Below are 27,254 nucleotides of genomic sequence, written 5' to 3'. Positions count from 1 at the left end.
CATGGTTAGCAGATGTTAATGTGAGTGTAGTGAAATGCTTGTGCTTCTAGTTCCGACAGTGCAGTAATATCTAACAAGTAATCGAACAAATTCACAACAACTACCTAATACACACAAATGTAAAGGGATGAATAAGAATATGTACATATACATATATGGATGAGCGATGGCCATGCGGCATAGGCAAGATGCAGTATAGAATACAGTATATACATATAAGATGAGTAATGTAGGATATGTAGACATTAATAAAGTGATGTTATTTAAAGTGACTGGTGATATCTTTATTAAATCCATGTATTACATTTATTAAATTGTCAAGAGATTTGAGTCTGTATGTTGGCAGCAGCCTCTCTCTGTTAGTGATGGCTGTTTAACAGTCTGATGGCCTTGAGATAGAAGATGTTTTTCAGTCTCTCGGTCCCAGCTTTGATGCACCTGTACTGACCTCACCTTCTGGATGGTAGCGGGGTGAACAGGCAGTAGCTCAGGTGGTTGTTGTCCTTGATGATCTTTTCCATATGTCCATAAACATACCAGCCAGCTGGTCTGCGCATGCTCTGAGGACGCATGCTCTAGGGATGCCGTTTGGGCCGGCAGCCTTGCGAGGGTTAACACGTTTAAATGTTTTACTCACGTTGGCCACGGTGAAGGAGAGGAAACAGGCTTTGGTAGCGGGCCGTGTCAGTGGCACTGTATTGTCCTCAAAGCGAACAAAGAAGTTGTTTAATTTGTCTGGGAGCAAGACGTTGATGGTTGATGTCCTCGACAGGGCTGGTTTTCTTTTTGTAATCCGTGTGTGTGTGTGTGTGTGTGTGTGTGTGTGTGTGTGTGTGTGTGTGTGTGTGTGTGTGTGTGTGTGTGTGTGTGTGTGTGTGTGTGTGTGTGTGTGTGTGTGTGTGTGTGTGTGTGTGTGTGGGGGGGGGGGGGGCTTAAGAGTAGGCCGTGTCAAAGAGGTGGGGTTTCAGGAGGGACTGAAAGATAGTGATGCTCAGAGTCACGGATGGCTGGAGGGAGTTCCAGAGCCTAGGAGCACCCCTGGAGAAGGCCCTGTCGGCGAAGCTCTGGAGCTTCGACCTGGGGATGATAAGGTGGCCTGCTGTGGCGGAATGGAGTGTGGGTTGGTGGGGGAGAAGGTCTGAGAGGTGGGGGGAGGTGGTGAAAGGCTTTGTAGGTCAGGAGGATCTTGTAATCAATGTGTTGGGAGATGAACGAAGGACAGGGGTGATGTGCTGCCAGGACTTGGTGTGGGTGAAGAGTCGGGCTGCAGAGTTTTTAACCATTTGGAGCTTATGGAGGAAGCTTGAGTTGATGTCGGAGAGTACTGAGTTATAGTAGTCAAGACGGGAGGAGATGAATGCATGAGGGTTTAAGCAGCAGGACGGAAGAGGGAGGACCTGACTTTGGCAATGTTGCGGAGGTGGAAGAATGAGGATTTGACAATGTGTCTTATGTGGTGGTCAAATGAGAGGGTGGAGTCCAGGATGATGCCAAGGTTACATGCATGGAGGGAGAGACAATGGATTTGTCCCAGTCTACCAACGCAGGAGTGGCTTTGGGACAAGTCTCTGAATGTCCTTAAGTGGCCCAGCCAGAGTCCAGATTTGAACCAGATCGAGCATCTCAAATCTCAAATACAGGTGTGCCAAGCTTGTAGCGTCATACCCAAGAAGATTTGAGGCTGTATCACAGCCAAAGGTGCTTCAACAAAGTACTGAGTAAAGGGTCTGAATACTTATGTAAATGTGATATTTCCATTTTTTATATTTAATAAATGTTCAAACATTTCTTAACTTGGTTTTACTTTGTCATTATGGGGTATTGTGTAGATTGAGCAGGGGGAAAAAACTATTTAAGCCATTTTAGAGTAAGTCTAACATAACAAAATGTGGAGAAAGTCAAGGGGTCTGAATACTTTCTGAATGCACGGTGTCTGTTTTAAGTGTATGCAAATAGATTATACAAGTGGTTAGGAATGGTTTTTAAAAAGACTAGAAGAGAAGTAGTACATTTCTCCTAAACCTTCAACCATGAAAGACTATCATGCATGTTGTTGATGTTAGTTCTGTTTGTGCAGTTAAGGGCAAGGTGAGCTGCTTTGCTTTGAGCCAGCTGCAGCTTTGCTAGGTTTTTCTTTGCTGCACCTGACCATGTTACCGGACAGTAATCAATACTCGACAAGATCAAAGCTTGAACAAATAGTACATTTGATCTTTGTGTCAAAAACGCAGAATATCTTCTCAACAACTTTGTCAATATTGACCACCACGATGCTGTCTATCCAAAGTGGTTTTAGATGTATTTAAGACCAGTTTATTGTTAATTACCCATTCTGACACTGACTGTAACTCCTTGCGAAGAGTCTGTGAGCTCACTGGCTGTAGGTACTGATGTGTAGTGTGTGCAATCAGCAGCATACATAATCATTTTAGGTTCTCATAAGACAAGTGGCAAATCATTTGTAAAAATAGAGTAGCTGCACTGAGGGATACCGCACTGTACATATCTGATGTTTGAGAAGCTTCCATTGAAGAATACTCTTGAGTTCTATTGGTTAAGTAACACCGCAACCATGTGAGGTGATGTAATGCCAATTCAAGTGAGTTTTTCAATGACAAATGATGATCAATAGCATCAAAGGCTACACTGAAATCTAACAATACAGCTCCAACTATCATCGTATTTAAATTTATTTTAGCCAATCATCAGTCATCTGATTGAGTGCAGTACAAGTTGAGTGCCTTTCCCTATATAGATTCTGAAAGTCAGTAGTTAACTTGTTTAAAAAAAAATAGCATTGTATTTGTTCAAACACAATTCTCTCATCAGTTTACTAAGAACAGGCAGCAAACAGGCGGCTGTTAAAGCCAGCAAAGGGTGCTTTACTATTTTTAGGTAGTGGAATTAGTTCAGCTTCCTTCCACACCTGTGGACACACACTCCTTTAGGCATTGGTTAAAGACACGGCAAATAGGAGTGGCAATTACAGTCTGCTACCATTCTCAATTGTTTCCTGTCTAGGGTGTATATACCTGGTGGCTTATCATTATTGATGGATAACAACTGTTTTTCCACCTCTTCCACACAATCTTGACCAAATTCAAAACGGCAATCCTTCTCTTTCATTATTAGATCGTCAATACACAAATATGATGGTTCACTGTTCAATGTTGTCATTTTACTTCTCAGTTTGTCTACTTTACCGGTGAAATAGTCATTGAAATGGTTGGCCCTATCAAAAGGTTTTGTTAAAAATGTTCAATGAACGATGGAGATGAATTGGGTTTTCTACCCATAATATCATTTAAGATATTCTAGTCTTTCTCCTTGTTTTTTATGCCATTTATCTTGTTTTGGTAATATAATTTATTCTCTTTTTGTTAAGTTTAGTCACAAAATGTCTCAATTTACAATGTGTCAACCAATCAGCTGAGCAACCTGACTTGTTGGCCACCTCCTTTGCATCACTTCTTTGAACCACACACATTTTCAATTCATCATCGATCCAGGGGAGAGCTAACAGTTCTCACAGTTAGTTTCATAACAGGTGCATGTTTGTCAACAATTGGCTAGAATAATTGTACAAACACTCCAAGTGCTGCAACTGGATTCTCCTCCTTACACACATCAGACCAACATAAATGTTTTTACATCTTCAACAAAAGAGTCCTGAGAAAATATTTTGTATGATCTCTTACAGATAACTTTAGGCCCTGCCTTTGGAACTTTGGCTTTCCTTGTTATTGCCACAATGTTAGGGTCACTGCTACAGCCAATGGGAGCTGATATTGCTTCGGAGCAAAGCTCTGCATCATCGGTGAAGATACGATCAATACAAGTGGATGCGTCACAGATCCGACACTATGGTATAAACTCTAGTTGGTTGAGTGATAACCTGGGTTATGTTACAGGTATTAGTCATATTAAGAAGCTTCCTCTTGAGAGGACATCTAGATGATAACCAGTCAATGTTTAGGTCACCAAGAAAATACATTTCTCTTGGTGACCTGTAGCAGCACCTTAAAATAAGAGGCATGAGGCAGGTGAACCCGCAACCACTGACTGCTGATGTAAAAAGGGCTTTATAAAATACATTTGATTGTTGAATTCTTGTCTTTATTCATGTCTTTATCTTGCCGATAAAAAAAGAGAGCAAGTGGCTTTCAATAGTGTGTGTGGAGTTGTATGCTTGAGCTATTATGTGGGTAGTCTCTAGCCTAGTAGCTAGATCATTTTGTGCATTAGCAAACTCCTCGTCCGCTCAATAAATAACAGAAGATGGCTAAAGGACACACAGACCACCTGGGATATACATTTTTGTTCTGTCCCCAGACCTCAGACAAGTTTATACAAAAGCCCCTGTACAACCATGTGAAATGTAATGATTTGTTGGTGAATCTCTCTTGTTTTTAAATTAGTTGTAATAAAAAAATGTTTTGCATCTCTGGTGGCTGAAGACTTCTATTCTAGTACATTTTAGACAAAACTTTTGACCAAAGGCATAGCCCAGAACAAGAAACAATTGTAACATACAACAAATATTTTCACATATTTACCAAAAAAAGTAATTCATCCCATGCCGCAAAAGCCAGAGGGAGCCTGGGCAGAAAATTACAGAGGAAGTGTGTAAGTGAAGTATCACAAACTTAATATCTAATAGGCCTAGCTTACACACATGGCTGATTAGTAATAAAGCTTTCAATTTATAGAGAAGTTTTATTTCAACACTGGTGATATTACATGTCAAGGCTCTGGATAAATATGGTGTGTAAATTAAAGTAGCCTGTCACAGTTGCAATGGTATGCCCATTCCATAGCCTATGTAGGATGAATAATAATTTTCATGACAACACGGGAAACAATGTGTACTATGTTCAGTTGTAACCCCATGGGAGTCGCAGATCTGACAAAAAAAGTAAGGAAGATCATTGAGTTGACTGTTTCTGAAAATGACTTGGTTTGGTGAAGATGTAGGCTACAGTATTCAATAGCTACCTGTTTATGCTCTGAAAATACTTTCTATTCACGTAATCTCCCTCATCTGGTCCAAAGGGTCTTTGAATGAGGATGTGTCCCATCTATAGAACCAATGACGCTTGGAATCTGCGAGATAAATTAGGCTATTTATCATGTCGTCTAGTCTTATCAATTTGAGATTAGCAAAGCATCACTGGCAGTCAACTGACCAGAGCCTACTGTGCCTGCAATTCTGATGGCCAGGGAATGCAACAAAGACATTGAAACATCTCTTCAATGCGAGGCAGACTTCTTACGGCTCTACATAGTTGCCTTGCCAAATCGTTCTGCATTGCCCACATTGTACAGGAAACTTCCAGTGGCAATTTAAAAAAATTATATTTAATCGCTAAGCAATACAGTTTGCGTTGCAGTCAAAGCAAAACTGCTTTGGGTTACAGTGCTACGGGTTGAGTACAGTGAGGGGAAAAAAGTATTTGATCCCCTGCTGATTTTGTACGTTTGCCCACTGACAAAGAAATGATCAGTCTATAATTTTAATGGTAGGTTTATTTGAACAGTGAGACAGAATAACAACAAAAAAATCCAGAAAAACGCATGTTAAAAACGTTATAAATTGATTTGCAGAGGGAAATAAGTATTTGACCCCTCACCAAAACATGACTTAATACTTGGTGGCTCCCTCCACAGATTTTCTATGGGATTAAGGTCTGGAGACTGGCTCGGCCACTCCAGGACCTTAATGTGCTTCTTCTTGAGCCATTCCTTTGTTGCTTGGCCATGTGTTTTGGGTCATTGTCATGCTGGAATTCCCATCCACGACCCATTTTCAATGCCCTGGCTGAGGGAAGGAGGTTCTCACCCAAGATTTGACGGTACATGGCCCCGTCTATCGTCCCTTTGATGCGGTGAAGTTGTCCTGTCCCCTTAGCAGAAAAACACCCCCAAAGCATAATGTTTCCACCTCCATGTTTGACGGTGGGGATGGTGTTCTTGGGGTCATAGAGAGCATTCCTCCTCCTCCAAACACGGCGAGTTGAGTTGATGCCAAAGAGCTCCATTTTGGTCTCATCTGACCACAACACTTTCACCCAGTTGTCCTCTGAATCATTCAGATGTTCATTGGCAAACTTCAGACGGGCATCTATATGTGCTTTCTTGAGCAGGGGGACCTTGCGTGCGCTGCAGGATTTCAGTCCTTCACAGCGTAGTGTGTTACCAATTGTTTTCTTGGTGATTATGGTCCCAGCTGCCTTGAAATCATTGACAAGATCCTCCCGTGTAGTTCTGGGCTGATTCCTCACCGTTCTCATGATCATTGCAACTCCACGAGGTGAGATCTTGCATGGAGCCCCAGGCCGAGGGATATTGACAGTTCTTTTGTGTTTCTTCCATTTGCGAATAATTGCACCAACTGTTGTCACCTTCTCACCAAGCTGCTTGGCGATGGTCTTGTAGCCCATTCCAGCCTTGTGTAGGTCTACAATCTTGTCCCTGACATCCTTGGAGAGCTCTTTGGTCTTGGCCATGGTGGAGAGTTTGGAATCTGATTGATTGCTTCTGTAGACAGGTGTCTTTTATACAGGTAACAAACTGAGATTAGGAGCACTCCCTTTAGGAGTGTGCTCCTAATCTCAGCTCGTTACCTGTATAAAAGACACCTGGGAGCCAGAAATCTTTCTGATTGAGAGGGGGTCAAATACTTATTTCCCTCATTAAAATGCTAATCAATTTATAACATTTTTGACATGCGTTTTTCTGGATTTCTTTGTTGTTATTCTGTCTCTCACTGTTCAAATAAACCTACCATTAAAATTATAGACTGATAATTTCTTTGTCAGGTGGCAAACGTACAAAATCAGCAGGGGATCAAATACTTTTTTCCCCTCACTGTATGTTGGCCAGATATGATTGATTCTGCAGAAAAAATATAACGTTCCTAAAGAAAACCGTCTGAATGATCTAAAGCAGTGGTTCCCAACCTATAGTATTGTGAGTCTTTTCAGGAACACCCAGGGGTCCTAGCATCCCTGGTTGAGAGCCACTGATCTAAAAGGATCTACTCGAGGTCCAATAATGAATTCCCTTTGTAATGCACGGCGAACAATACCGGCTCTATTTCAGGTCCAATAATTAATTCCTTTTGTAATGCATTGGGGACAATGCAGGCTCCGATGTCATTTGGATTTTCCGCAAATGGACAGTCCATAGTGACGGACAAGAATCTGATTGGCCGAGAGCCCCGTCTTTATTCACCAGGCCAGGCTAAGATCAAGTTAACCTAGTAGGTAGCAGGTCTGCTACAGAGCATTTGTTGCAATGGTTTCTGATCAGGCTATACGTCAAACTCTCTTTCTGGAAACAGGAAATTCTGAGTTTGCTCAAATTCTGGTTTGACAGATCTCGCTAACTCACTAATCTGGCGTTCTGGAATACCCCTCTGATGCCTGAAACAACCAATGTCAAAATAACACAAGGGACACTGTCTTCTGTTTATTGCACAAATCGTACATGTTTCCAACTGCACCAGTAGAACACAATATTAGGCAGCAGTGGAATAATCATTGATCAAAAGCCTAAAAGATGCATTCAAGAACAAAGAAAAATAGATCAAGATCTTGAAGGGTGAAAATTGAAAATGAACCAAACTCAATTCACTGTTCAACTGAATCCTGCCGATATAGGCTAATGTAACAATTGGGGAGGTAATTTACAAAAGAAGAAAAAACAAATTACGTCATCTTTGTCTCTTCAGTTTAAAAGTACTTTGTCCTCATATATAATATAAACCTCTGCATCAATACCAATCAAATATTTTGACAAATTATTTCTTAAGTCAAACATAATTTGCTAAAGATGATTTCTTTACAGTTTTAATATATGTACATATCAATTGATCTAACTTCTATAATTCTCATACAAAATGAGAAAAAAGCTGGACTTTATCGCTGCCACAAAAACAAAAAAAATGGCAAGCAGATCAATCCTCCCTTCTTCTGTCCCCCTGGCCTGAATGCTATAACACAGACCCAGAGGCCTGAATGGGAAGATGGGCCCAGATATAGAGAATGGCTTCTGAAAGCCCACACAGGTCAAAAAGAGAGCCAAACAGCAGTCTCTACATCTGATCTCCAGAGCCTGATCAAACCTCGTTCCTTCTTTATGGAGTCTGATATCTGGCAGAGGCTGACGGCTGGCATGAGCCGTGGATGTAGGTAGCAGGACCCGAGGCTTAGGGCCTCATCATCAGGGTTCCTCAAACAGAAAAGTAAGAAACCTTTTGGATGTATATACTGTATGCATTATGCAATGAGACCATCCAGGTGGTCCTCAGTAGCCCTCCAGCTCACCGTCTCAGCGAAATGTACTCTCAACGGAAGAGAGGATGGCTTAGGGAGGGAGGGGCTGAAGTCAGGGTGCTCGTCCAGGAGGAGTGTAAAGGAGAAGGATGGGGAGGTTAAGTTGGTGGAAGCAGAGGGAATCTTTCTTTCTCCTTGCTCCAGCCGGAGCTCTGTTTCAGACATTCCTCCTAAGTGCAAATCCCAAACTAAACAACTAGAGTCAAATGTACTCTCAGAGGAAGAGAGTACACCTTGACGTCACTGAGGTTGTTCCGGGGGCCAATGTAGCCAATGTTTCATAACATTGCATGGTTGGCCGCCAAACACACACTTTGTCTAAGAAACTCACACCATATATCCCTGATTAAAGTGCACTCAGTAGCGTGGGAGGGGGTTGGGCTGAGGGAGACGAAAAGCAACACAGCAGAGTGGAAGGGAAGAAGTCACCTGGTATAAGCCATCTGGAGGCTAAACTGATTGGCCATGGGCTGATGTTCTGAAGCTAACTTCGAGAAGAAGAGGGTGTAAAAAGTTTAAGGGGCTCGGGTTTCAAATCTATGGAGTGAATCACATTTGGGGGGATGATCAGAGGTTAGAAGGTGTATTTCCCATCCCTCCATTTCTGCCATCACCAACAGAAAAGTATGAGGGAGAGAGGTTGTTAAGGAGAGTGGGGTAAATGTGTGCTCTGATGTTCAGCAGATTGTGAAACGTGTGTGTTGTTGAAGTGGTTATGTTCTTAGGGGCTTGGCAGAGCACATGTATGGGTGTACGAGTCCAAGTGGTTGTCTAGGGATGTGAGCATTCATCAGCCTCCCTCTAATACAGAACAAAATCAGGGTTGAGACTATTTGCATCAGCAGGTTGTATGAACAAAACTGTCTACAATTCACTCCCTGTCGGATAAGAAATTAGATTTTGTGTCTTGGTTTATACTAGTCACCCTCCCTAACCCTCAGCTGTGTGTATGTACTTATGTCTGCCTGTGTGTGTGTGTGTGTGAGAATACCTTTACTGTTGTGTGTCGATAGTGCCTGCCTATGTGGATAAATTCTAGGGCAATAAAGAGTGTGTGTGTGTGTGTACTCTCGCATGTCTCAAGAGGACATGCACTGGACGTGGTCTGGCCCTCCGTCCTCTTCATCAGAGGAATCTGGAGAGCTCCACGATTCATCAGTGTCTCCCTCTGCACCCTCGCGACGTGTCTGGAAAAGAAAAGGGAGGGAGAGAGCGGGGTGTACTGATTTGATTACTGGAATAGAGATTATACATGGAGGGTGGGTTGTGGTGTGTTACACTTACCCTCTGGGGCCGTCTGTTTCTCATGTGCCTCATGAGGAACCACAGGAGCTGTGTGTCATACTGGTCTCCATGGCGAACACTGTCCTCATCACGCTCACGCTTGTTCTTCTTCATCACCTGAGCAACCACAACAACAGTCACATCAAAACTCACAGCTTTGGTATGCAGTATTCAAATCAAACTTTGTCACACGCGCCGAATACAACAACTGTAGTCTTTACCGTGAAATGCTTACTTGCAAGCCCTTAACCAACAGTGCAGTTCAAAAAGAGTTAAGAAATTATTTATCAAATAAAGTAAAAAGTAATAAAAAAGTAACACAATAAGAATAACGAGGCTATATACAGGGGGCACCAGTACCGAGTCTGTACCCCCTTGCACACTGACTAGTTGAGGTAATCTGTACATGAAGGTGGGGGCGAAGTAACTACGCATAGATAACAAACAGCGAGAAGCAGCAGTGTACAAAAGGGGGGGGGTCAATGTAAATTGTACGGTGGCGATTTTATTAATTGTTCAGCAGTCTTATGGCTTGGGGGTAGAAGCTGTTGAGGAGCCTTTTGGTCCTAGACTTGGTGCTCCGGTATCGCTTGCCGTGCGGTAGTAGAGAAAACAGTCAATGACTTGGGTGACTGGAGTCTCTGACAGTTCCCAGTGAAAGCAGGATATCCTTCTCGTCGGACTCGTTAAAGGAAACAGTTTCTTCCAGTCCGCGGTGAGTAATCTCTGTTCTGATGTCCAGAAGTTATTTTTCGGTCATAAGAGACGGTAGCAGCAACATTATGTACACAATAAGTTAAAAAATAAGTTACACAAAACGAAAACAAATATATAAAAAAATAGCACAATTGGTTGGGAGAGTGTAAAACGTCAGCCATGTTCTTTGGCGCCATCAAGCCTATACGTTGTGTTAATGTTTGGGATATTGGTGATATGTTGTGGTTTGTGTGGATAAAATGGTATGAACCGTACGTCTTTGAGGCCCTTGAGCCCTGTGAGATTCTCGGCAGTGGGGGACCACAGTTTAACATCATGGTCCAGACCACTGGTGGCCAGACCTGGGAGGTGAGGGTGGGGCTCCAGGCAGTTGACCTGGGAACAGAGGATGAGACAAAGCGTGACGTGACAGATTGAGATGAATGAGTGAAGCTGATACTGTACAGTTTGAGAGTATTGCTTGCGCTCGTCAGCTTCTTCAAGCACCGAGGCCCTTTTTATCATCAGACAGCTTCCCACCCACCATCCCTCCTTCCCTCTCTCACCACTCCTCCTCGGTCTCCCTCCATGAACTGGACAATGCGAGCGGAGACCTTGTCCCACAGGTAGATGTGTCCACAGTCACTGCCACTGATCACAAACTCACTGCTAGGGCCATAGAAGTTCACCCCTTTCACTGTGAAATGGAGAAATAGAGAGGTCCAGCAGTTAGAGCGTTGGGCCAGTAAGCAAAAGGTCGCTGGTGCGAATACCCGAGCCGACAAGGTGAAAGATCTATCAATGTGCCCTAGAGCAAGGCATTTAGACCTAATTTGCTCCAGGGGCACCGTACTACAATGGCTGACATGTAAAAATAACAAATTTAACTGCACCTATCCGGTGTATGTGTTGCTGTTTTCTTTACTTATAATTGACTAGTTCATAATCATTCCTTCCCCTTTTTTCCCCCAGTACCTGTAGCGTTGTTGCGATGGCCCTTGTATCTCCTGCGGTAGTCCGCACCGTCACTGTGGCTGGAGTCAAACAAGTAGATATCCTCATCGTTGTAACTAGTCAGGAGCTCTGAACAGACAGATCGAGAGAGACATGGTCACTGATGGGGAGAACAGACATGAGGACAGTCATAACAGCAAGAGCCAGAGGACCTCAGACTTGTGAATAAAAATGTGTTTGAGTCATGTGTTTTACCTGTGCCATCATGACTGTACACTAAGCAGGTAATGTTAGTTTTGGACTCGCTGGATACCAGGTGAGATGGACAGAACTTCTTCAGTACGCCATTATTTTCATTCTCATTAATCTTCCTCTGGTCATAGATCCTAAAAAGGTTGAAGTTGAGGAGAGATAAGAGAGAGAACATGGTAAGAATGTGCAGAATCCAAGAGAATGCACTTTGCACTTCCTCTGCTTTACGATACACCTATAAAAGGGATTTGAGTCTCACCGAACATACTGATCTCTCCCACCCACAGCAAAGTGGTGTGTGTTGACAGGGTTCACAAATATGGTGTACAACCCCACTTTCTTATCCCCCTCCTTCACCACCACCAGTTTACTGAGAGAAAAGGAAAAGAGTAAAACAAAGTGGGTAAAGGGTTAAACGGCTGTTATGTTATACATTGGGCCTGGAGTTATTCCTGGTCTGGTCACATGGTGATGGAAAACGAATGGCCTTAGTACAGTAATGTCCAGGTGATCTTGCAGTAAGGCGTTATCACTCACTTGGCAGGCCGGTCGAGGCGCAGGTCGATGGCAAACACTATGGCGTCCTCCCCAGCCGACAGGAAGGAGCAGGGAGAGTCTGGCTCCAGGGCCAGCTGACACACAGACAGAACAAACACAACACACATAAATCATCTCAGGTCTCAGCTTAAAAAGACTTAGAACTACTGCATCTCAAATGACAACCAGTTCCCCACAGCGCCCTACTTTTGACCAAAGCTGACATACACTGAATGTACAAAACATTAAGAATACCTGCTCTTTCCATGACATAGACTGACCAGGTGAATCCAGGTGAAAGCTATGATCCCTTATTGATGTCACTTGTTAAATCCACTTCAATCAGTATAGTTGAAGGGAGGAGACAGGTTAAAGAAGGATTTTTTAAGCCTTGAAACAATTGATTGTGTATGTGTGCCCTTTAGAGGATGAATGGGAAGACAAAAGATGTGTCTTTGAACGGGGTATGGTAGTAGGTGCCAGGCGCACCGGTTTGTGTCAAGAACTGCAACGCTGCTGGGTTTTATACGCTGCCGCAACTCTATATTAGAAAGGTGTTCTTAGTAATGTTTTATACACTCCTTGTAGGGTTCTGGTCGAAAGTTATGTAATATATGGAGAATAGGGTTTCATTTGAGCCGCAAACCGAAGTCTGGCTTCTTGGACAAATGTTGAAACTCATTATCACGAATACAACCACACTCCTGAGGTATACACATGGTCTCCATACCTTGTGTGCTGCCCCTTTATGCTGAGCCACTCTCTTGGTGTTCTTGCAGCGCTGAGTGGCAGAGAGCTCAGCCACTCTGATCTGACCGTCCCGGGCACACATGGCCAGGGTGGAGTCTCCACTGTGTGGCAGGAACTTTGCCTGGGGAGGAAGAAAGGTACATTTCAACATCTCTCAAAAGTCCCCTACCACATTTATAGCTTACCTTTCTCATTTTACAATGGCTTGTTAAATGGTTGTCTGTCAACAACACCAGAAATGTTGCCCTTTTCTACAATCCCATCCTATCCTGATTGTCCTCTCCCCTAACCTGAAAGACGTTGCTCTTATGCCCGCTGTCAAACTCGAGCTCAGCACGGCGACGTGCCCAGTCCCACACTACCACCCGCAGGTCATCGCTGCCGGAGGCCAGGCGTGTGCCTGAGGGGTTGAAGTGCAGGGTGTTCACACAGCCAGTGTGTCTCTCCAGGCGCCCCTGGAGCTCCAGCCTCTGGACCAAGCCTCGTGCACCACACACACGCCTCACAAACTGGTGCGAGTCCCGGCCAATCTCCCTCGACTTCAGGGAGGGCACCGCCCGCCATGATGGCCCGCTGAGGTCACGCAGCTCCGCCCCCAACCACGCGTCCATGGCCTGCTCGTCCTCTTCCTCCTCTTGATCTTCCTCCTCTTCCTCGTCATCCTCGTCAGAGCTGGAGGAGTGGTGGGCGGTGCCACCACTCGGGCGGTTCCTCTTTCTGGCGGCCCGCTTTCCTGCATCTCTCTCATTCACTCTCTCTCTTCTACCTCCCTCGCTCTCTCGCTCCCCTTCCTCGGTCAGGGAGTAGAGGCCACTGCCGTCCATGCTGTCTGTGTCCTCCTCCTCCTCCTCCTCCTCTCCAGGCACCCTTGCAACCTTAGCATCTGGCATTGGCTTGTCCTTAGCCTCTTCTCCTGCCTCTCTGGGAGCTAAGGGAAGCATTTGGACAAGAGAGCAAGTTGTCACACATTGAGTAAAAACAGTTACTGTCAAGAGGTGTTGAGGAAACTCATCCATTGTAAGACAAATATTAAGTGTATTATGTCAAAGTCATGGTGTCCTGTGTCGTGGATAGATGTTGAACTATGACAGCTATTTGCTATAGTCCTCTTCTACTACCTGCTTGAGATCCAGAGTGTCCCTCTGTGGCTGCGGAAGCATCTCCCTCCCCTCGCTGGTCTTCTCCTGGATCTGGCTCCTCGGACCCATCTGAAAAACAAACATACAGAGATGCCCACATTAGTTTTACATAGCAGGTTCTGGTGGAGTTTGTATTTCCAGTCGGCTAAAAGCAGAACATGGAGTAGCCAGCCAAATAGAAAAAGTAGCCAGAAAGGGAATTCCGGGCTTTGGCCAGAGGAAGTGAATTGAGTGGAGCGGGGGAGCGTCTGCCTTTTCTTTCGCTCCGGTACTGCTCAGCCACGAGCTCTGGGCATGCTCTGCACAGCATTTTTCATTTCCTTCATCACTGTTCTTTTAATTAGGCCTATTCTGTTGTATTTATTTTAAAGAAATAGTTTAGCAGTTTCAAAGTTGTCTATCAACTGTAAGATGGAATCGCAACAGAGCCAGTTACAACTGAAGTATCTGATAATCAATAGATTAGAGAAAAAGCTATTTGTTTTCTTAACACAGGGGCCGCATCTCATCAGGTAGGTCCTTGTTTATTAGCCTACGACATGTTGAAATGTTGACGCTTCTTACGATTGCCTACTTCAAAACCAAACGGTACATAGTCACGAAAGTAGATGGAGTGTTTGTTAAATTATCTTCTCAAGCAAAAAAAATAAAAATGAATGGAGCTAATTTGGAGCAGCATTTTTCTTTCCTGTGAGCGCTGAGCTATCTTTTGGGAAGCGGGAAAGGACATTGAGAGCCGGATCGGTGCGCAAAGACCACTCCATGAGCGATGAGTTGGATTTCCAACAATTCCTCTGCTCTCATATTCTGGCTCAGGGGTCCGGGGGGCATGCCCCCACAATAAACTGCAGAATGAGCTTTATTTTGGTAGCCTCTGGTACATTATAATGCCTTGATTCCATCCGAAACACAGCTATTGAATACTTTAACTTTACCTCCAAATTTGGTAAAATTAGTTGTGGTATTGAGTAATTTGCAATAAAAATGACTGAACATTTATGAATTCAGTGTGTTAGATGTTATCCAAAACAACTAGGCCTATACCGAACAAAAAGTATAAACGCAACATGCAACAATTTCAACGATTTTACTGAGTTACAGTTCATATAAGGAAATCAGTCAATTGAAATTAATGAATTAGGCCCTAATCTATGGATTTCACATGACTGGGCAGGGACGCAGCCATGGGTGTGCCTGGGTGGGAATAGGCCCACCTACTGGGGAGCTAGGCCCAGCCAATCAGAATTAGTTTTTCCCCACAAAAGGGCTTTATTACAGACAGAAATACTCCTCAGTTTCATCAGCTGTCTGTGTGGCTGGTCTCAGACGATCCCGCAGGTAAAGAAGCCAGTGTTGGAGGTCCTGTACTGGCGTGTTTACAAATGGTCTGCGGTTGTTAGGCCGGTTGGACGTATTGCCAAATTCTCTAAAATGACGTTGGAGGCAGTTTATGGTAGAGAAATTAACATTAAATTATTTGTCAACAGCTCTGGTGGACATTCCTGCTGTCAGCTATGTTCTGTCAACTAAACATGGATTCCATGTTGAGAAACAATATAGAATTGCGGGAAAATGGTTTGTGCACCCCCACTTTTATACAAAGGCAGGCACCCATGAATAGACCTACAGGTAGGGTTGAAGAAAGAGGCAGGTGTTAAACATGGGCTTTGCTACACAGAAAGCAGCAGTTGACTACTCCATTGTCAACATTTTACTCAAATCAGTAGGCCTAGACTAGCCAGCCAAATAAAAAAACTACAGGGTTCTACATATTTTTGCTAAAAGAGCTCTATTTTGGTGGTCTCTAGTACACAGCGAAATTACTAAATACTGTCATGACTGTCCTGTGAGGATTTGAAAGGGTCAGATCAGACAGTAACCAGACCCTCTCTCACCCACAGAAAAGTGGAGGAGGGAGGTGGGGGTGGTGGGTCGACACCTCACGCCCTGTTGTAAATCAAGGAGAGAGAACATCCCTCTCCAAATTTCACAGAGGAATGTGCTTTGTCTACACAGAGGTTTCCCGCCGAAACTCTAACACGCTCTAAAGCGAATACTGGAAAAATATTCCTAACAGAGAACGTGGGGAATGGTCAGTAGTGAGCTATACAGTGGTTCCTCCTTTAAAAGTTGTGTCATACTGCAGCACACCTTGCAGGCTGCTGCAGCACTCTATGGCACGTTATTTAATTGTCAGCCATTTTTTATGTTAATGCAAGTTAGTGCTAGTTTGACCAGCAGAGAGCATCTTTAAGAAGCATTTCATACTCTCCCATATTGGCATTACTAGAGAATTTAAAACCTTTTTGTAATAACATAGTACATGGGATTCATTTTAATAAATTTGGCTTAATAAATTTGATTCATATTATGGTGTTTCTATTTAGAGAAAAACGAAACCCTCAAGGTTTCCGTTAGGATGGAATGGAAAATATGGCACTGTACAACGTGACGGTCGGGAGTAGGCTACAGCATAAGAGGATTGGAGGATTCTAAATTGTTTGCCTTCATTAGACAACTTTGTTCCAATATTTCTGTAAATCAGTGATATTTCTTCACATAGTAATTTGTTATGGATCCATAACTAAAATTAACATCTGCATTTTGAAAGAGTATTTTTATCATTATTTGATTGAAGAAAGCATAAAGATGTTGAAGAAATACAGTACTGTACAGTATATGCTTTTATATTTGGATAATAAAGCATTGAAAGCATTTTGAAGACATAAGCCACCTGCATTTGTTTATTAGGTAATCATAGTAAACACGCTTGTCTCAGAGCAGCGAAACGGTGCTGAAATAGACGTCCACAGCTGGAAGGCACATATACACACACACACACACACACACATATATACATATATATATATATATATATATATATACACACATACATATATGATATTTTGGAGATTATTTCATTTTTTTAAAAAGTGAGCAATTGTAATCTGAATAAAGGCCAAAATAATATTTATAAAGGCCATAATATAGCCCTTCTAATAGCCATAATGTTGTGTAGTTTCGACCCAATGATTAATCTGACAAAGAACTTCGCGTCCTGCAGGCCTAGGCATGGCCTGGCGAGACATTTGGGGCGGCAGTGTAGCCTAGTGGCTGGTAACCGAAAGGTTGCAAGTTCGAATCCCCGAGCTGACAAGGTACAAACCTGTCGTTCTGTCACTGAACAAGGCAGTTAACCCACTGTTCCTAGGCTGCCATTGAAAATAAGAATTTGTTCTTAACTGACTTGCCTAGTTAAATAAAGGTAAAAAAACATTCAATAACTATCAAAAGAAAGTCGCACACTCCATGTGTAATCTCCCAGCAATTTAATGGGTATTTACCAACATTTTGGCATCATGAATACTTGAACCAGGTTATGTAGAACCACAGATTAATTAGTGTAACCAATGACAGTGTGTCATAATGATTAAGTTAATTCAAATTTGTGAAACTGTTAAAAAATAGTATATGGCATATTAAATATTATGCTATTGTTATATAGAAACATAATAGAATATTATGCATCATATTAGCATCAACAACATTGTTTCATTCAATTTCACATAATTTCGTATTTCATTTTTGCTACATGTAATCTTTTGGTTCAACAATATATATATATAATGAGCATCATCAACAGGGGGAACATATTAGGTGTACGCTAATAAACTGTAAAACATTTTTTTTACATTTATAACACTTAAGAAAAAATGTGTTCATAAGGGCCTGAGATCAAAGTCAATATTCAGACCACTAGGGGTCAATGTTTTTAGATTGGATATCCAGTAAGCCTCCCTTTGTAGTAGTAGGATCTCGATGTTACCTCCTCTCCTTGATAGAGCAACATGCTCAATGCCTGTGTATTTGAGGGAGGAGATGGGATGGTTAGCTTCAACAAAGTGAGCTGCTACTGGATAGTCAATGTTCTTACACCTGATTGAGCTGCGGTGTTCAGCTATGTGTTGTTTTAATTGTCTTTTTGTTTGTCCTACATAGGCTTTTCCACATGAACAGGTGATGAGATAGATTACTCCCTTGGTCTTGCATGAGATGATACCCCTAACAGTAATCTTTCGACCTGTATGTGGGTGTCTGAAGAAAGACATATCCTGTCTGTTTGGCCCTGTCCGGGGGTATCGTCGGACGGGGCCAGTGTCTCCCGACCCCTCCTGTCTCAGCCTCTAGTATTTATGCTGCAATAGTTTGTGTCGGGGGGGCTAGGGTCAGGTCAGTCTGTTATATCTGGAGCATTTCTCCCGTCTTATCTGGTGTCCTGTGTTAATTTAAGTATGCTCTCTCTAATTATTTTTCTCTCTCCCTCTTTCTTTCTCTCCCTCTCGGAGGACCTGAGCCCTAGGACCATGCCTCAGGACTACCTGGCCTGATGACTCCTTGCTGTCCCCAGTCCACCTGGCCCTGCTGCTGCTCCAGTTTCAACTGTTCTGCCTGTGGCTATGGAACCCTGACCTGTTCACCGGACGTGCTGCCTGTCTCAGACCTGCTGTTTTCACCTCTCTAGAGACAGCAGGAGTGGTAGAGATACTCTGAATGATTGGCTATGAAAAGCCAACTGACATTTACTCCTGAGGTGCTGACCTGTTGCACCCTCTACAACCACTGTGATTATTATTATTTGACCCTGCTGGTCGTCTATGAACATTTGAACATCTTGGCCACGTTCTGTTATAATCTCCACCCGGCACAGCCAGAAGAGGACTGGCCACCACTCATAGCCTGGCTCCTCTCTAGGTTTCTTCCTAGCTTCTGGCCTTCCTAGGGAGTTTTTCCTAGCCACCGTGCTTCTACACCTGCATTGCTTGCTGTTTGGGGTTTTAGGCTGGGTTTCTGTACAGCACTTTGTGACATCAGCTGATGTAAGAAGGGCTTTATAAATACATTTAATTGATTGATAGTGCTATTGCACTGTGCGCATGAGCCACATTTGTAGTTCCCATTTGGGATAGTTGTCAAGAGTGTCTGGGTGGGCTCAGGGGGCATGTCAGGGCATGTCAGAGCTCACCAAACTATCTCCAATATTGCGACCACGCTTATAGACCACCATTGGGGGTTCCTTGAAGAGGTGTGAGATTTTTTTGTCTGATTGCAGAATATGCCAGTGCTTTTTCAGGATTGCTTTCAGTTTTGTCCTTGTAGCCTCTCATTTTGAATTTCTGAATTTTTTTAGCATTGTTGTCAAAATCTGACTGGTGGCCACAGATCCGTTCAACCCTGCATAACTGGCTATATGGTAGACCATTCTTGAGGGGAAGGGGATGCATACTATCCTCACATAGCAAGGTATTGCGATCTGTGGGCTTTGTGTATAAGTCTGTGTGTAAGGCATCATTCTCTTTGATAATCCATAAGTCCAGGTAGTTTATTTTTCTCTCATCAGTCTGCATGGTGAATTTGAGGTATTCAGAGCTCTCGTTTAGTAGAGTTTGGAATTCATTTAGTTCCTGCTGACTTCCTTCCCAGAGCACAAAGACATCCATCTATCCATCTCTTCCATAGAAGTATTTTAGAAAGTAAGGGGCGTGTCTCTGTTTTAAAAAGGAATGCTTCTTCAAATTGTCCCACATACAGGTTTGCATAGTTGGGGGAAAAAGGGGAGCACATGGCTACACCCCGAATTTGAAGGAAAAAGTCTGACTCAAAGACAAAGTAGTTATGGGATAATACCAGTTCAGTAAGTTGTAAGATGCAATCATTGGATGTAGCAAGGGTAGAGTCTCTCTGCTGAAGGAAGTGTTGTAGCGCCTGCAAGCCTCCAGTGTGTGGGATGTTAGTGTACAAGCTCTCCACATCAAAAGTGGCCAGCAGGGTGCCCCCCTGGTATCCTTCCTAAGCCCTCTATCAATGAGATCATGTGACTAGTGTCTTTCACATAAGATGGGAGATTCTCAACCATCGGTTTAATGTGGTACTCCACAAATGTGGAATTGGATTTTATTTTTGTTGGATTTTAGACATTCAATGACGTCATCTTCACGGACGAATCAACCATGGCCCTTGAGCAATTTGCTCAAAATTGCTACAGAAAAAAAGGAAGCTCAAGCAAGCTGAGTCCCATGCATCTGCTCAAACTCCATGTCTGGGGGGCAATTTGTCACCAGGGACCAGGCCCATATTTGATTTTTGATGGTAAGTTTGGCTATTTACAAAGCAAAAGGTACATCAAATATTGTAGCCTACACCTCACGGACTGTTATGTGTTCCACAATAATTCACTCTTGCCTCCTTTTTCAGGTATCATGGCTCGAGATTTCTTTGAGGAAGAAATCATCAAGAGATATACTGGACCCTATGTCAGAGAGGTGTTTCTGGGACCACATAGTTTCTTTCAAGGTAGGATTATAGCGATATTTTGTTACGTTTAGGCCCATTTACATGTATATTTCTATTATTGTACCTAATGTTGGCTGTTAGGCTAAATGTCTTTTTTTCTTCTCCAAATGCAGACAATGACCCAAAACACACTGCCGGCCCGGGTTTGCATTGCAAATGAGGGCATAAAATGGGTCAAGACGCCAGCAGAGTAAGTAGACCTTTATGTCGTAAAATAAAGGTTAAATAAAAATAAATAACAGACAACACCTTCGGTAGGCCTACAGTATATCAACAAATATTTTGTTTAATCTCTACATATAGGTCTCCTGATTTAAACCCGATTGAACTTGTTTGGCATCAACTGAAAACATTCATCCGTAACTCTGCCAAGCCGACAAGCAAAGATGAACTGGTCAAGGCCATCAAGACGTTTTGTCTGAGAAATTGACGATACAACAATGCAACAAATGCATTGACCATCTCAAATGCATTGACCGCCTTCATGTGCAGTCTCAAAAACCATCAAGTGCTATGATGAAACTGCACCTCAGATTGCAGCCAAAACAAATGCTTCACAGAGTTCAAGTAACAGACATCTCAACGTCAACTGTTCAGAGGAGACTGCGTGAATTAGGCCTTCATGGTCAAATTGCTGCAAAGAAACCACTACTAAAAGGACACCAATAAGATTAGACTTGCTTGGGCCAAGAAACACGAGCAATGGACATTAGACCGGTGGAAATCTGTCCTTTGGTCTGATGAGTCCAAATTTGAGATTTTTGGTTCCAACCACCATGTCTTTATGAGACGCAGAATAGGTGAACGATTGATCTCCACGTGTGGTTCCCACCATGAAGCATGGAGGAGGTGTGATGTTGTGGGGGTGCTTTGCTGGTGACACTGTCAGTGATTTATTTAGAATTCAAGGCCCACTTAACCAGCATGGCTACCACAGCATTCTGCAGCGATACACCATCCCATCTGGTTTGCGTTTAGTGGGACTATCATTTGTTTTTCAACAGGACAATGACCCAAAACAAACCTCCAGGCTGTGTAACATGCTGACGAGACCGGACACGTTGCGTGCGCGAGCGTTGCAAAGTAAATGTAGAAATCCATGTTATTCAATTATTGTGCCACGTGCCATCTCCTCATTGGTTATACCCACGTTGGTGATTGAAAGCCGAACTGTTTTGCCGGTCGTCGCGGTAATACTATGAAAGTTTAGATGCCAATCACCATATAAGTTCAAAGATGAAAAAGCCTGGAAGGAGGAGAGATGACTAGAAATGATTGGGTTGACCGTTTTATGTGTGGATTAATTGTCTGAGTAGAGGACCTTGTGCATTTCAGGGAAAATAACAACTCAATGTTTATATCCCAGGACAAATTAGCTAGCAACAGCAAGCTAGCTAAATAGGACAAATTAGCTAGCATGTGCAAGCTAGTTAGCTAAATTGCCATACATGTTTAATTTCTTTTTGACCTGTCCCCAAATTAATGTAATTGGTTCAGAGTTTGTTTTGATATTTTAACCTGCGTGTCGTGATCGCGTTTGGTGTGGGGGGCCAAAATAAATGTATGCACGATTGTGCTTGCGCACAGATGGTTTGGGTTCTGTGTAAGGGCTATTTGACCAAGAAGGAGGGTGATGGAGTGCTGCATCAGATGACCTGGCCTCCACAATCACCCGACCTCAACCCAATTGAGATGGTTTGGGATGAGTTGTACTGCGGAGTGAAGGAAAAGCAGCTCAGCATATGTGGGAGCTCCTCCAAAACTGTTGGAAAAGCATTCCAGGTGACTACCTCATGAAGCTGGTTGAGAAAATGCCATGTGTACAAAGCTGTCATCAAGGCAAATGGTGGCTACTTTGAAGAATCTAAAATATATTTTGATTAACACTTTTTTGGTTACTACATAATTCCATGTGTCATTTCATAGTTTTGATGTCTTCACTATTATTCTACAATGTATAAAATAGTACAAATAAACCACATCAGGAGACTTTTGAGGAATTTAGATTTTTGGGTGTAGTTACCCTTTAATTCAAGTGCACATCTAGCAAGAGGCTGTTGTTTAGCTATGTTTTTGTAGAGCACATGTGATAGTCGAGTTTGCTAAACAAATACCCACTGGGTTGATTAAAATAATCATATCATTCTGACAGGTAAGCAAAGGTTACTTTGTAGCTAACATTTAACAGAGGGATTTTGGGAAAGCCTTTTCATCTACCAGAAGACTGTTTTCATTATCATCAACACTAACGGCTACAAAAAGTGGTAGACACGCTTACTGCACACACATAGACAGGGGCATTCTCATTGCCTCTTCAGGAAGTTGCAGGAAATACGAATTACTGATGCATTCTTTTCAAGTCTTATAATGAACTTGGGCAAAGTAATTATTTTTCAAAAGATTTAGTTGATGCACTACTAAGGTCAATGCATTTTTGAATATTGTTGGATTCCGTGAGCATCCTAATTATTATATTTGAACCTGAATGAGGCTCTCCAGTACCTATTGATCCTGCAGTGATGATTAGCCATCTTCATCGAATGTTTTCATAATTTATCTGCAGATAATCACCAAAAAGCCTTGGCCTCACTTTAGCGTCACTGTCTGGCAAGCACCGAAATCTTAGGAAAGTTAATATTTTGGTTTGCTTGTCCCGATGGGTTAGCATGGACATATAACCACCTTGCATGATTTATGAATGGCAAAGGGATATAGGAGATCAACTTTCAGTCAGTTCAACACTTTTTATAAACTAGTCAACACTTGCTCTTCAGTTGTCAATCAAAGCACAGTAACTAGGCTGTGCACCACAACTCCGCGAGGCTGGCTATGTGAAACAAGCGAAAGAAAATAAATGAATGCGACAGAGAACAATAATTAGTCTAAGTGGATTTCGACTCATTGATACCACTGACATTACAAGGGACGTTCAAAAACCTATCAATATATCGCTAGAAGATGCGTATCATTCATTCTAGGAGGAGAGGGCTCGACGGACTAGCAAATTTAAACTTTTATATGAAAAGTTCCCTTGTTAATATCAAGTGGAAAAAGTAGCCGGCTGAAAATGAGTCTGTAAGAGGCTGATTAACCGACGGCCGGCGCTAATGAAAAACACTGAATGAGACTGTCTCTCCACTACCTATGGTTCCTGCAGTGAGGATTCAACATCTTCATCACATTTTTTCATAACTTATCTGCAGATAATTGCCAAAAAGCAGTAGTAGCCTACCGGTATGCAAATTAAGGAGCCAAATGAACGGCCTTCTCACTGATGCAATTCGGGTTTGTTCTGTTGACCTAAACATTTTTATTTTTAAAAGCCATTCGTTTGCGAACAACTCAACCCATAACTAGGCTACACTGACGAGTCACTTTAGAGGTCACTGGCAAGTCTCGACATGCGCTTCGAATCCTAGGAAAATACAAACAAGATCTTTGGTTTACTTGTCCTGATGTGATACCATGGACATGAATACATTGTATGATTTAAGAGATTGACTTTATTCAGTCAGCTCGACACTTTTTATAAACGAGTCAACACAAGCTGTTTGGTCATCAATCAAAGCACAGTAAATAGCCTATGCGCCCCGACTCAGTGGAAGGCTATATGAACCTGCCACAAAACAATAATTATGTGGATTTCAACTCATCGTTACCACTTACATTACATGGGACGTGTAAATTCACTCACAGGAGACTCATGCTCTCCCTCTGTGAAAATACGTTTGACTACAGCCAACCACAGCGTACGAAAATAACACTGGTACCGAGAGGCGGGACAGACAGCAGACTGACAAACCAGCAGTGTTTCCCTGTCGTCGCTCGCTTTGTGACTGACAGGCGCCTGTCCTATCGATAGATCGGTAAAATATGTATATAGTTTATTCTAGCGGAAGAAGGATATAAATACTTTTCTGACTGGCGAATTGAAACAATTTTATGAAATGAAGCCTAGTTAATAAAGTGGAAAAAGTAGCCGACTGACAATTACTCTTATCGGCTGTTTAGCCGACAGCCAGCGCTTATGGAAAACTATGCAACAGTGAGGCCTGTGTGATCCCTCACCGTTAAGCACACTGGATTTACCATCTGCCATCCTGTTTCTTTCTTCCTGTGGACAGAAGGAGAGCCTGGAATGAACAGAGAGACAGGGTCAAGTGAATTACATTGCTGGCTGCTTTTGAAGACACCTAATTATGTTGATTGTCAATAATTGCAATATGTCCAAACAACTGACATGACCCCCTAAGTTATAGCAATACAGCAAGACATCACTAAAGACAGCTAGCCAGTTTAGTCAGCTAGCTAAGGTGACTAATAAACAAATTAATCATATGATTGAAATCTTGCAAACTAGCTAGCTAAACACATCAGCAACTAGGCCTTAAAGGAAAATTCCACCCCAAAACTATTTTGGTATTTGTTTCATTAGTCCATTGTTGATATAGTCCGAAAATGTTTTGCATATCAGCAATCTAGTTAAGATATATTTGCGTTTCAAAATACAGACAGCAAAACGCATTATACCGGCTGTATTTCCGTACTTTGAAAGTTATTTATCTTGAAGACTTGATTGCTGACATGCAAAACATTTTGGGACTATATCAACAATGGACTAATTAAACAAATACCAAAAGATAGATTTAGGGTGGAGTTTTCCTTTAATGAAATCAAGTGTGTACTTACCTATAGACTGGCAGTTAGTTTCATGTGTATCTGACTTTGCAGCCAGTAACTTGGAGTAAGCTAGCTGATTTAACGCCACTCCACGGTGAAGGAAGTTTCTGATGAAATTCACCAACGGACTAGAGCAGAGACCAGGCTGTGTGTAATCTAGCTCAGACAACATTGATTCGCCCAAGATCACGGTTTAACGCTAACCTTGTACCTATGTTTGTCCTTTGTAGTCTGTGTCAGATGAAATCCATACTTTTTCAATAAACATGAATGAAAATGGCCCATTGTTTCCTATTTGAGATTAAATTAGCACCTGCACATTTGCAAAGGCACGCAACTACAGAGGACAAACATAGGTACAAGGTTAGCGGTTCATAATTTAAATGTTTTGAAGTATTGATCTGAGGCGAATCGTTGTAGTCTGAGCTAGATTCCACAAAGCCTGGTCTGCTCCATTTTATTGGTGTTTCATTAGAAACTTCCCTCACCATGGAGTGGTTTAGTCCACTAGGAGTAAGCTAGGCTGTAATACACAATTAATTGGTATATACAGCCTGGAACTGACTGCAAAATCGTGTAAATGTTCCTTACAAGTCAGAATGTTGAATACAATTACGTTTGAATGTACTCTACCGGTTATCTGTGCGGTTTGCCCTTCAGCTGCTCAAAATTTGACACAATATATCCGCAAGAAAGTATTGTTTACCCATTTCTATCACATGCACAAAACCATGTAAATACCTGCTGACTTCAGTTAGTATGTATGCATCATGTGCACATGCTTGCTCATGACCAAAGGCACGTGCACTAGGGCTGGTAATCTCCAGGGACCTCACGATATGATTTAATCACAATACTATATGTATTGCGATTCTCATGATTATATATGTATAGCGACTCAATGTGATTTTTATTGCAATTAGTTGTTTCAAACACATTGCTCACCTTATGTCTGCTGCAGAGGGACAAGAAAGAGCCATGAGAAAACAAGTTTTGGTCAGTCAATGAAAGAAAAGTGCTTAAAACAAATTGGCTCCCTATTTAAAAAGAAGATGGAGAAAAGGCTATGATGATGGTTGGTGCAGGTACAGCCAACTTGAGCAAAATAATATTGCAATATTGTCAAGACGATACATCCTCGAAAAACAATATCCCGATATGTAACTGTATGTATTGTTTCACCCCATCACTAACGTGTACAAGATTTAAGTACATGCACGCAATGCATGCACACTAACAAGGGTGCGTTGAGTTCGCATGAACGTTTGCTACGTTGCTGAACGGTTTGTACTGAATGGCACGTTTTCCCAAAACGTTATTGTAGTTCTTGAACTGACAGGCTGTGGCTTGAAGCAATGAGTGACGTTTTAAAAGGGTAGCGGTGCATCTTGAATCTACAACCCAACACCTCCCCGTTTTTCAACTGCATCGTTGAACGTTCGATTACGTTTTAAATGTACTGAACGCTGCCTTTTAGTCAACAATCGTTTAGATGGTTTTGCGCATGTGCCAGGTGATACAAATGTCAACTTCAGTACTGGTGCTCTAAAAAGTTATTACTTTCCTGTCGATATTTTGTTGAAAAAAATATCTCCCATCTGAAGGACTAACACCACGGACAACCGGTAGAGTACGTTAAATGCAATTGTATAAATCATTCTGGCTTGTAAGGAACATTTATTTACACGATGTTGCAGTCATTAGTTTCAGGCTGTACATAGATACCAATTAATTATGTATTTAATACAGCCTGATTAATCAGACGGAGTAAGCTAACTAACAGTAACTGTCAAACTAATCTTAGCTACTTGCTGCAGCAACACTGACATTTAACAAAACAGTTGACAGGCCACCGTGTTACTTAAAATTAACCAGAGATAGCTAGCTATCGTGCACGAAGTATTCTGTTGGTTGATTTGAAACGCTAATCTACACATTTTGTTACATTTAGTTAAATGTTGTTCAGGACTTTGACCAATTTCACGGTAGTTACATGTAAACATGCTAGCTAGCTAATGTTACCTCTAGTCGTAGGCCCAACGAGGCGTACGTCGTTTAGTCCTAATCTTCGGTGCAGATGTATTGTCTTCAAGCTATTACTTAGCTAGCTATAGCATATTGGATAGAAAATCTTGGAAAAACACACGACATGAGGAATGTTTGCATAAAGAGACAGGCAAATTAAAGACGACGCGTGTTTGCTCTGTTTATGTTTTGACGTTCAGCTTGTTCTTTTTTTTTTTTTTTTCATAATTCCAATTCCGGCGAAGGACTT

The 27,254-nt window shown here is 42.3% G+C and overlaps 1 protein-coding gene across 5 annotated transcripts; it reads right to left on the bottom strand.

Moving 5' to 3' along the window:
• Positions 1 to 877: 877 nt before the first annotated feature.
• LOC115169499 (DDB1- and CUL4-associated factor 8) lies at positions 878 to 27,254 on the bottom strand. Of its 5 annotated transcripts, none has more exons than XM_029725173.1 (14): positions 27,002 to 27,254; positions 24,368 to 24,432; positions 13,928 to 14,017; positions 13,100 to 13,737; positions 12,790 to 12,930; positions 12,060 to 12,154; positions 11,782 to 11,892; positions 11,526 to 11,656; positions 11,292 to 11,399; positions 10,883 to 11,013; positions 10,593 to 10,712; positions 9,621 to 9,737; positions 9,388 to 9,523; positions 878 to 918 (listed from the first exon to the last, which is right to left on the bottom strand). In XM_029725173.1, the coding sequence occupies exons 2-13, from the start codon at positions 24,396 to 24,398 to the stop codon at positions 9,416 to 9,418; spliced, it is 1,821 nt and encodes a 606-aa protein (XP_029581033.1). In that variant the 5' UTR covers positions 24,399 to 24,432; positions 27,002 to 27,254; the 3' UTR covers positions 878 to 918; positions 9,388 to 9,415. The 5 variants fall into 5 exon arrangements, with proteins under 5 accessions (XP_029581033.1, XP_029581034.1, XP_029581036.1 ...); XM_029725174.1 differs by lacking the exon at positions 878 to 918 and adding an exon at positions 25,925 to 25,934 and having other exon boundaries at positions 7,458 to 9,523; XM_029725176.1 differs by lacking the exon at positions 878 to 918 and adding an exon at positions 25,925 to 25,934 and having other exon boundaries at positions 7,458 to 9,523; positions 24,368 to 24,413.

This window comes from Salmo trutta, chromosome 31 (genome assembly GCF_901001165.1).
Source record: "Salmo trutta chromosome 31, fSalTru1.1, whole genome shotgun sequence".
Classification (NCBI taxonomy): Eukaryota; Metazoa; Chordata; class Actinopteri; order Salmoniformes; family Salmonidae; genus Salmo; species Salmo trutta.
Note: the sequence above shows the minus strand (reverse complement) of the source record. Positions and strands in the feature narration are given on the sequence as shown.